We start from the raw sequence: 11,582 nt of genomic DNA, 5'->3' as shown, positions 1-11,582 counted from the left end.
AGATAAATAAATAATTGCAACACGTTATTGAAGTGACTTCAGCATCACACTGATAACATAATACCTAATAGAACTCAACTCAAATGTCTTCTACTGCATTTTTGCACCATATATATTTATTTTTGCACTGCTCTGAACATCCACATTAATGCTATTTTGCACCATGTCTCTCCTACGCTGTTTACATGTGATCACTGCTGCACTTTATGAATGCAAATGTTCTTTTTCACTGCTCATTCACTGACAGAAAGCTGTATAAACGAAATTTCGTTTTGTATACACTCTGTGTACACAAAATGGCAATAAGGTTTGTCTAAGTCTAAGTTCTGTACTTCCAAGCAACAATATTGATGCCAGAGTCATAACCATAGGAAGAAATTGTCTTGACCTACTAAGTAAAGCAGCCTATCAGACCTAAGGGTCTATGAGAGCCGCATTAATTTAATTCACTGAGTTAAACATGCAAAGTTGAGAATTTAAATAATTGTCAGATAAGTCTGCTGGGTGGACATCACGAAATAAGTAAATGTACAGTGAATTTATTATATTAATTAAATGTTAAAAATAACATGCAACTATTTAATACCATACTTTAAAAGTTGTGTTAAATTACTCAGTTGTATGTTTTATAATAAGAAATTATTTATTGGTGTATTAAACAAATAAATAGTAAATTTAACTATTTAATAGGACACAAAACAGCACAGTTTTTAATTTCATTGTAGATATTTCAAGCGCCTTCTAACTAAATCTAACTTCTGCACTTTCTCTACAGCATCTCTAAATGATTCAAAACGCCGTAGCTGGACTCTTACCTGGAACCCGGAGGCGTGAAAATACAACCCCAGCATTGGCTTCTTCACTGTCTGCCTGTATCCAATTGGAGAGAGGACACCTTGGATTTGCTGTTACTGCACTTAAAACGTGGAGCAGCCCCTCAATATAAGAAGGTTTTGATCATTTGAAATCTCTCCTGAAAGCTCATTCATATTTCTTGGCATTTAAATAAGGTCTGACTCTGTAAACTACCTGTCCAATCCATTCTTATTGTTGTGTTTTATTCAAAAGTGCTAAGTTCCTCATTGGCTTTATAAAAGCCATACAGCACATTGGTGCATCTACAAGCTGTTTTTAAAGTGCTTTATAAATAAAATTTACATTTATTCATTTCGTTGTACTTTCAAATATTTCTTCTCAAAGTATATTTTTTTCACAGAAACTGACTAATTTCTGTTCAATTATATTAAAAAGACACAATACAAGCTGAATGAATGGGAAACATCATCATAGACCTTTCTGTTTGGAAAAAAACTTCTTTGGGATATTTTCCTTTTTAAAATGATCTAAAACATAAACTGAAACTACTGAAGTAACATTGATAATTCAATCTAGTAAACTCCTTGTACTAAAATAGCTACTTGAATTAAATCATTAGCACATGAGTAGAGTTTCACGCTTTTCTGCAAGTCCTCTTTAAAGTTTATGGTGTCACAAGACAAAATGTCAAACAACCATATAAAAAGCGTTTACCAGCAACTAATTGCAATAAGTGTCTCTCTGTCATGCTTTGAATTGGTTAAGCTGTTATGTAGGGGCCTTCTAGATGAAGAAATTGAGATATTGTAAGAGTGGAGAAACTGTCAGCTTCCTTATTTAGCTTAAGGAATATTAATATTTCTTATGATCTCAATATCTAATTGTTCTGGTCTAGTGTTGGTTTCAAATCAGAATATATTTTTACAGTTATTATTAGTCATTATTGTGATTTCTGAACAGCAAAATGTGATAAAAACATATCACAAGTCAGTATAATTTCCAGAAGCCTTTTGTTCATTTTGTCTCCCTCTCCTCTGAGCAAACAAAGCTTTCAGTGCAGTCTTGCTGACTTGCTGAGATTCAATGATTCTGAGAGACACAGAGCAGAAGAGCTGAGCCAGAGACACTCTACACTTTTAAATCACTGATGCAACTCAGCTTGTGTATCTCTATGGAAACAATGAGGACAAACAGTTGAACAGTGTCTTGTTTTGTTTAGTTTAATGGTATTTCTTCCTTAAAGTAGACTGAATTAACAAATCTTTCTTTGAAAAGATTTTACCCTGAGGGTGTGGGTGGGCTCAGTGATTTTAAGTTGGCTTGCTGCCTTTCAGAAATGACTGCTGCAGGGAGATAAACATCTGGTGTAACTGATGTGATCTGCAAGGCTGGAGGAAAGACTGTTATAATAAACACTATAAGATCAACGGTGGGACTGGAAGAGGAAAAGGCTCCATTCTTGCATATAATTCTTAGATTATCTGTTAAAATAATCTGTGACTTCCTATATATCTCAAACCATTTTGAAGTAGTCCATCCATCCATCCATCCATCCATCCATCCATCCATCCATCCATCCATCCATCCATCCATCCATCCATCCATCCATCCATCCATCCATCCATCCATCCATCCATCCATCCATCCATCCATATTAGTTCCTGTTCTCAGTCTCTCGGGCTATGATTTCTGTTGTTTTGCTGAGCAGCTTTGTCAAACTGTCCACTAACTAGTTTACTGGTGAGCTTCCTTGTTAGTCAGTTAACTATTTATTAGTAAGAAGCTTCAGAACCTGTGATTTAGGTTTCCCATATGCAAGTATTTGAATGTTGAGGTTTCAAGGACATAGATTGCTGCATGAGTAAAATGTATTCCATATTGTTTAGATTTAAATTTGAATTGTAATTGTATCTAACCCCTCTCCTCTTTATAGCACAATCCCAAAATATATCATATGAAGTCAGGGAGGGGGACGTGAATTGACCCATGTTATATTTTGTCCAAGCAGACAACTTCTGGAGAAGATGGAAACATCATGGAAAATGTAATAAAAGAGAAGAAACACCCTTTTTTGTAGCTAATAATAAGTAACTAGAAACAAACTCAGTATGGGATTACAGAATGTTGTTTGTAGATATTAAATCATATCTCTATCTGAAATAATGCCTGCAAAAGTATAAATAGACTTTCTTTGCAAAGAACTATGAACAACCAAACACAAATGTGTTAAAATATATTAGCCTTTTGGTCACTTAAATGCTTGAGGAAAATGGGAGAAATTTAAAACCCCCTATTTCAACTTTTATGTAAAGAATGGCCATAAAAGCCAAAAAGAGTTATATTTCTGTTTGGTAACATTACCTTGCATTCAAGACAAGTGATATTCCATAATTTTTTTAAAGTCTGCTACCTTAGTCTTTGTTATTTTCTTGCATTAATGGCTTATACAGTATTTTTTGTAAATTGTTCAAATAGGCATGCTCTTAGAAACAGAAGGATTTTACTCAAACATAGAAAAGAAAATATTATTAAAATGGACAAATGCAATAAAAAGAGAAATGCCTGAAGAATTGCACGGTGGCCCTCACAACATGTCCTTGGTGTCAAACACTTAAGCTCATTTTCCAAACTTGCCGTACATGTTCACATGAAAAACAACCACTGAACCAGTGTTGGGGGCAATGGCAATTCTGGCTCCAAGGCTCATGCTGAGCCCCCTCTGTCACGGCTGGACAGCCGAGGATTGTCACAGACAGAGCAGGGATTGTATTTTGCTGATCTGTCACCTAACAGCTGCAGCAGAATGCAGACAGCAGGCCGTAATCATTGTCTACAACCCTGTATTTGCTGATGCCACCACCTGGGACAAATAGCTTCCATTCTTGGCAATCCTGGGAATTTATTATTTGTTTCTTTTTTTTAACATTGACGAGAGTTGCAGGAGCTGATAAATAAAAAGCGAGGTTAAGCAAGAAATTAATAAGACCATCGACCTATTAAGGCGGGTTGTGGGGAGTAATATTTTTTATGGTGTGATCATCTTAAAACCGCAGGCGCCAGGCAGCAAAAGTCCTTCTTTGTTTTATCTCCCATGATGGTGAATCACCACCATGTACCTCCAATAGCTGTAGCAATCATTCTTTTCCATTATTTGTGACCAATGATTCATGATAAGGGATCCCTGGCAACAAATTTAATCTACTTAAACAAAAAAAGTAAAACCATATGCATATTTTGTTAATGTTTGTTCATCCATGGTTTATTATGTTTTTCAGATTGCTTTTCTGTCATTATGGGCAAACCTCTTTGTAGGCATGACAGTGCAGATTTAGAGGTGGGAGTTTTGCAGCACAATAGGTCACCATCATTACACACAGGGCAAACTGTAGTAATCTAAAGAGGACAAAGAGAAGCTGTAATTCTTCACCAGAGCCCCCAGAGGTGTTATTAAGTCAGCAAGTGAGGTGGAATTTGGTACACCTAGAAAATAAAGGGTAGAGTTTTCAGAATTTCATCTGTAGGGAATTCATTTGGAGGCGGCCCTGAATCTGGCAACACAAAACTTAAAACTAAATTGATACCTCTTTTAATGCATCAATTTGTTAATAACTGTGTGTGACTTCTTTCATTCAACCAGCTAAGCTCATACCATAACTATAGATGTCTGTCTCTCAAACTTCTATGCACACTACCATTTGATGAGTTTCAGAGTTATATCATTGACCCATAATTAATATAGCCAAAGTTATTTATATATAACGTCATTTTCCCTTCAAAGTCAGCTTAAAGTCTAAAATGTGCTTTTAAATAACAACCACTTCACTGTTTTCTCTCATGGTAACTTTTCTCCTCTTATTTTAGTGAGTTTTATGGCTACCGGCTCATATCTGTCAGTGGAGAGGGGGCCTGCACTCACTTTGGGAATGAAGCTTTAACTGGGCACCTTTGGACTGTAGTAACAACAGAACACTTAACAAGCAGACCTTTTTTTCCAGATATCCATAGCAACTGGCAAAACCTTTGGAAAATGTTCAGAAAGGCCACTAGCAAAGACCTCTCTTTTTGTATCTCTTTCTTTGTCTCACTGTGTGCAGAGTTTGCTTGGAGGAGTGACTAGGTCAAAAATAGGGAAAGGAAACGCATAAACCAGAACAAACATTTTGGTGAATGGTAATTTTTCCATTTACAAACATTTTGCTGTATTTCTCAGTATGTAACAACAAATGAGTCTGATATACAACATTATATTTTATCAAATGAATTCCATTTTTATAGAACCTTCTATTTTTTGGTCATATTTTTTTTTCTTAGGATGATACTTTCTAGTTGCATGTATTTTAAATCAACTTGCCAGAGAAAATCACTTCAACGGTAACTTTCTGAAGCCTGTTGAAATCAGAATAGCATAAGCAGCACTGACAGCTGACCATTTGCCTCTCAGCCTCTCCTCATTTAGCCACAAATAAATCAAACATATAAAACTGAACCAACCTGAGAGGGATTGCTGGAGAATTCAGCATCATCATAATGAACGTATCTTCCCATTTTTATTTCCTTAAATAGGTGAAAATAAAATGTGTGATTTTAAGACTTTTGTGTCATGGGCTCCTGCTCTGGACTTTTGTTTATGTTGTACTTTTTTGCCTTTTGGATGTTTATGTTTGTGATGGCTGCAACTACAGCCACCCAAATGTGGTAACATTCAATCACAACACACACTAAGTCAGCAAGTCTCATTTCATTTATATTGGGATTTCTTTACATTTAGGATTTAATTTACAGAATTTTTGTAAGTCATAACACTGTATTCTAGAATAAGTGCGCACATTTTAGTTTACACTGTTATGTTCTGCTTGATTTAATCTTTGTTTGTTTTTTTGAGTCACCTCAGTGCTGGCTGCTCCAGTCCTTCAGGAGAACAGAGGTGGAGAAGGGGTGGAGCCAGCCCATTGAAGCTGCAAATTGGTTTACACCACTTCTCATCAGTAAGAGGGGGGGAATGGGATTTTCCTCTGTTAATTTCAGTTAGGTTTTTGTGTGTTTCCCCCTTTGTATCGTCTATGTGGCCTGATCAGCCAGTATTTAAGTTTTCCCTTTGTCTCATGTAGCAGGTCTGTTTGTTTCAGTAGGTCTTTTGTTAGCCTGAGTTAAATTCTGTTACTTTGACCTCTTTTATGGGCCCAACTTTGTGATTTGTTTTTGTTGACCCAAGTTCTTTGTTTTGGGTTCAATAAAAAGACTTTTTGGATCTAAACCTGTGCCTGATCTTCCCTTGACTGCTCAGACCATCACAATTGGTGTCAGAAGTGGGATTTTTGCAGTCAGAGGTACAGGTTTATTTTTTCTTTTTTGATTAGTCCCTCCCCTGTTATCAAGCCATACACAGAACAGGAAGGAGTGCCAAAGGATCAAAAGGAGATCCTCAAAACCAGCCTGTTGGAATGGAGGAGCAAGTTGGAGAAGAAAGTGGAGACTCTGGAGGGGTGGAAAGTAAAGAGGGTAAGGAGCCAACAATATCTGAAGTAATTTCCATTCTTCGTGCTCATATGGGCCAGCAGGAAGCCCAGGAAGCAAGACGAAGGGAGGAGTTTGATCGGCAGGAACAGCGCTTCAGAGCACTACAACACCAATTTCAGCTATTACAGGTGGAAGTGCAAGCTCGTACCACCCCTGCTCCTGAGCCTCAAATGGATGAATCACAATCAGATACAGGTGATGATGATGATGATGATCCTCCACATGGCAGTAATGAGCTAAGGGATGCTCCCTCAGGTCAGTTTCACTTTCATGAACCCAGACTTGAAAAACTGACAGATGAGGATGATATTGAACATTTCCTGACAACATTTGAATGCATGGCTCTAGTTTGCCGGTGGAAAAGAGCGGATTGGGTTTTCCATCTGATTCCACTACTCACTGGTAAAGCAAGAGGTGCGTATGTTCATATGGATATGGATGACTCTCTGGATTATGATAAAGTTAAAGAAGCTGTTCTTCAAAAGTATGACATCAATCCTGAGACATACAGATTGAGATTTCGATCACTGGAAGTAAAACCAGATGAGAATCCAAAAGAACTGTATGCAAGACTGAAAGAGTTGTACGGAAAGTGGGTGATGCCAAAACAAAAAACTGTGCATGAGGTCAGTGAAATAATCATTTTGGAACAATACTTAAGAATGTTGTCTCCTGAGTTGCAGATATGGATTAAAGAACATAACCCAAAGTCTGCTGCAGAAGCTGCGCAGTTGGCTGATGTGTTTGTGGCCGCACAGAGAAAGGGACAACCATGGAGTCAAACAGCATGGAAAAGGAGGGAGGTTTCAAAGCCTGTTCCTCACTACCAAAAGGCAGGGGTGAGTAAAACTCTAAAGACCCAGCCATTGAATGCACCATCAAGAGCCCCAACCAAGACAGTGATCTGTTATCTGTGTGGGATGGAAGGGCACACAAAACCAATGTGCCCGCAAAACTCTACAAATATAACACAAATGTGTTTTGTGCCCAGAAAAAGTGTGGACTCTAAAGTGCCGTTTGGCTTGAGGACGACCTCAATTGAAGTTGAGGGTAAGCAATTAAAGGCCCTCATTGATTCAGGAAGTACACAAACCCTGGTGCACAGAGACTTTGTTCCAGCAAATAAAGTTAATGTGGAAACAATCCCTGTCCGCTGTGTTCACGGACATGAGTTATTATATCCAACAGCAGAGCTGTATATTAAAGTACAAGGCCAACTCTACCTTTTAAATATTGGTGTGGCTGAAAACTTGCCATTTCCAGTAGTGTTGGGTCAAGATCTGCCGGTGTTGTGTGATTTATTGAACTTTAACAATATGTGCAATGCGGCATTAACCAGATCTCAGGCTAGTAAGAGGGAGGAGTTTCTGCAACCACTCTGTGCCTTACCTTTTTATGATGCGGACCTGGAGACCACGCCTGGGAAGTCTCGCAAGTCCCGCAGACAGCGACGGCAAGAGAAATTTCAACACTCTGTTGTAGAACTATCTTCTAGCTCTAAGCCTGCGTTACCTTTGGGGTTTAAAATCCCTGCTAACATAATCGAAATGCAACATAGTGATCCAGCTCTAACACCTTTATTTCAGAAAGCAGAGGGAAACCAACAACCTGAACGAGGTTCAAAGAAGCTGGAGGAATTTTTTTTGAAAGATGGCATCCTGTACCGTCAACAGGGGTCAGTGTTGCAGTTGGTGGTTCCCAGACCAGTCCAGAAGGTGGTGCTGTCCTTAGGACATTCCATTCCATGGGCTGGCCATCTTGGAAAGCACAAGACAATGGCCCGCATCAGAAAATACTTTTACTGGCCTGGAATACAATCTGACGTGGCTCTCTTCTGCAAAGGCTGCCCTCAGTGCCAAAAGTCTTCTCTAAAAATCCCCTCCAGAGCTCCTCTTCAGTCGTTACCAATCATCAACACGCCGTTTGAACGGCTGGGAATGGACATTGTTGGTCCCCTGGAAAAAAGTAAATCAGGCAATCGTTATATGCTTGTGATTCTGGATTATGCTACAAAATATCCAGAGGTGTTTCCTTTGAAATCAATAAAAGCTAAAGCAGTTGCCTTCTGTCTCATACAGCTCTTCTCACGAGTGGGGTTTCCTGCTGAGATTCTTACTGACTGTGGAACTAACTTTCTGTCCACTCTGTTGAAGCAGGTGTACCAACTCCTCGGCATTAGGAGCCTGAAGACCACTCCATACCATCCTCAGACAGATGGCCTTACAGAGCGCTTCAATCAGACTTTGAAACAGATGTTAAGAAAGTTTGTCAACGAAACCGGTACAGACTGGGACCAGTGGTTGCCTTACCTTCTCTTTGCATATCGAGAAGTGCCACAGGCCTCCACTGGTTTTTCACCATTTGAATTGCTATATGGTTATGATGTACGAGGTCCTCTATCTCTCCTAAGGGAGACATGGGAAGGTGACAAAGAAAGCTCTCAAGCTGTAAATGTTGTCTCTTATGTTGTCCAGATGCGGGAACGGCTGGAAAGGATGACTGCATTGGCCCAAGCTCACAAAGAGGAAGCACAGAAACATCAGAAAAACTGGTATGACCAGTCAGCTCGCCACAGGTCCTTCAGGCCTGGCCAGAAAGTGCTGGTGCTCCTTCCAAGTGCTGACAGTAAGCTGCTGGCAAAATGGCAAGGCCCGTATGAAATCCAGAGCAGACTGGGACAAACAACCTACAAGATTGCCATTCCAGATCAGCCCCGCTCCACCAGAGTACTTCATGTCAACCTGCTTAAAGAATGGGTGGAGAGACCAAAGGCAGATGTTTTTCTTATTCAGGAGGTTCTAGAGGAGGAGGAAGAGGATACTCAATATCTGCCAAAACCCTCACCTCAGTTTCTAGACCTGAATCACCTCTCTGAGGAAAAGCAAGCTCAGGTGAGAGATCTTTGTAAACCAAACATGTTCCAGGGAAATCCTGGTAAAACAGAACTTGTCCAACATGACATTGTATTAAAAAATGGAGCTTCTGTGAGAAGACTGAGTTACAGAATACCTGAGCACCTGTTGGTTTCCCTAAAAGAAGAAGTCAACCTGATGCTGTCACTTGGAATTATTGAACCATCAAGGAGTGAGTGGTGCCACCCAGTGGTTCTGGTGCCAAAGAAGGACGGCAGCATACGTTTCTGCATTGATTTCAGGTATCTGAATGGAATAACACATTTTGATTCATATCCAACTCCCCGCATTGATGACATGGTTGAGCGGCTTGGGAAAGCCAGATATTTAACAACCATAGATCTCTGCAAGGGTTATTGGCAGGTACCCCTGACGGAACGTTCAAAAGAACTGACTGCTTTCCGGACCCCCTGGGGCCTGTTCCAGTTTAAAGTCATGCCATTCGGATTACATGGTGCCCCGGCAACATTCCAGAGACTGATGGATCAGGTACTGTCTGACATGTCTAATTTTGCTGCGGCCTATCTTGATGACATAGTCATTTTCAGTTCTACCTGGGAAGACCACCTGAAACACCTGGAGAGGGTGTTGGAGCGCCTCCAATCTGCGGGGTTGACTATTAATCCAGCCAAGTGTGCAATTGCCAAGGCTGAAACTGAGTACCTTGGGTTCGTGATCGGAAATGGAGTGATAAAGCCTCAAATAAATAAAATTGCAGCTATAGAGTCTTGTCCTCTGCCTGAGACTAGAAAGCAGTTAAGATCCTTTTTGGGTATGGCAGGATTCTACCATCGTTTTATCCCCCATTTCTCAGCCAGGGCCGCTCTACTAACAGACCTCACTGGTTCCCGAAGCCCCCATAAGATCATCTGGACGGAGGAGGCCAAGACGGCTTTCCAGGATCTGCGACAATCTCTCAGTAAGAGTCCAGTCCTGCACAGCCCTGATTTTGAAGGAAATTTTATTCTTCAGACTGATGCCTCTGAGAGAGGTTTGGGTGCCGTTCTGTTACAGGGACCACCTGGAGATCGCCATCCAGTGGCTTTTATTAGCCGCAAACTCTTTCCAAGGGAAGTGCGATATTCAACCATTGAAAAAGAGGCACTGGCCATCAAATGGGCCCTGGATTCCTTCCGGTACTACCTTCTTGGGAGAGAGTTCAACTTAGAAACTGACCACAAAGCTCTGCAATGGATGGAGAAGATGAAAGATACAAATGGAAGGATTACACGCTGGTACCTTGCAATCCAGCCGTTTCGATTCACCATCCACCATATCCCTGGCAAGGACAACTGCATTGCGGATTGTCTCTCTCGCTGTCCCAGCAAGAGATTTGAAGAGGGGGAGTGTGTGATGGCTGCAACTACAGCCACCCAAATGTGGTAACATTCAATCACAACACACACTAAGTCAGCAAGTCTCATTTCATTTATATTGGGATTTCTTTACATTTAGGATTTAATTTACAGAATTTTTGTAAGTCATAACACTGTATTCTAGAATAAGTGCGCACATTTTAGTTTACACTGTTATGTTCTGCTTGATTTAATCTTTGTTTGTTTTTTTGAGTCACCTCAGTGCTGGCTGCTCCAGTCCTTCAGGAGAACAGAGGTGGAGAAGGGGTGGAGCCAGCCCATTGAAGCTGCAAATTGGTTTACACCACTTCTCATCAGCAAGAGGGGGGGAATGGGATTTTCCTCTGTTAATTTCAGTTAGGTTTTTGTGTGTTTCCCCCTTTGTATCGTCTATGTGGCCTGATCAGCCAGTATTTAAGTTTTCCCTTTGTCTCATGTAGCAGGTCTGTTTGTTTCAGTAGGTCTTTTGTTAGCCTGAGTTAAATTCTGTTACTTTGACCTCTTTTATGGGCCCAACTTTGTGATTTGTTTTTGTTGACCCAAGTTCTTTGTTTTGGGTTCAATAAAAAGACTTTTTGGATCTAAACCTGTGCCTGATCTTCCCTTGACTGCTCAGACCATCACAATGTTATTCTGTGTTTTTATAAGTATCATAAGCTGAGCCCGAGGCTAAGTCAGAGTCACATGCTTTGCTTAGTTATTTACTTCAAAGGCGTAAACAGTGTTGTGGATAATGGGTTCCTAAGATAATCAGTGAAGATAAATCAATAACACTAAAGAACAGACTTTGATACAGCCTTGTGACCATAAAATGAGTTACAGAAACTATGATTTTGAAAAGATCTAAAATTTAAATGATTTTTGCTTTCAACTAAAAAAAATATATATAACATTCAGAATTAAAATATTATATCCTATCAATAATATGTAACTAACTGTATGCTCATTTAAAATAATGTTTAATAACCTTTTATACTTATAA

At 39.8% G+C, this 11,582-nt stretch overlaps 1 protein-coding gene across 1 annotated transcript; it reads left to right on the top strand.

Annotated features, from left to right (window-relative positions):
- Positions 1–6,082: 6,082 nt before the first annotated feature.
- Positions 6,083–9,341, top strand: LOC119781284. Its single transcript, XM_038281693.1, has 2 exons — positions 6,083–8,613; positions 8,808–9,341. Exons 1-2 carry the CDS (start codon positions 6,258–6,260, stop codon positions 8,888–8,890), a joined length of 2,439 nt encoding a protein of 812 aa, XP_038137621.1. The 5' UTR covers positions 6,083–6,257; the 3' UTR covers positions 8,891–9,341.
- Positions 9,342–11,582: the final 2,241 nt, after the last annotated feature.

Source organism: Cyprinodon tularosa, unplaced genomic scaffold (genome assembly GCF_016077235.1).
Source record: "Cyprinodon tularosa strain WSP-4 unplaced genomic scaffold, ASM1607723v1 ctg174, whole genome shotgun sequence".
Classification (NCBI taxonomy): domain Eukaryota; kingdom Metazoa; phylum Chordata; class Actinopteri; order Cyprinodontiformes; family Cyprinodontidae; genus Cyprinodon; species Cyprinodon tularosa.
The sequence above is the reverse complement of the archived record's forward strand: the minus strand, read 5'-3'. Positions and strand labels throughout refer to the sequence as shown.

What these genes read in the sequence shown, in the direction of transcription:
- LOC119781284 (XM_038281693.1), top strand. Translation starts at nt 6,258, where the DNA reads ATGGAGGAGCAAGTTGGAGAAGAAAGTGGAGACTCTGGAGGGGTGGAA. An exon ending in AAAGTTTGTCAACGAAACCG is followed by an intron (nt 8,614 to 8,807) that starts GTACAGACTGGG and finishes TATGTTGTCCAG; the next exon opens with ATGCGGGAACGGCTGGAAAG.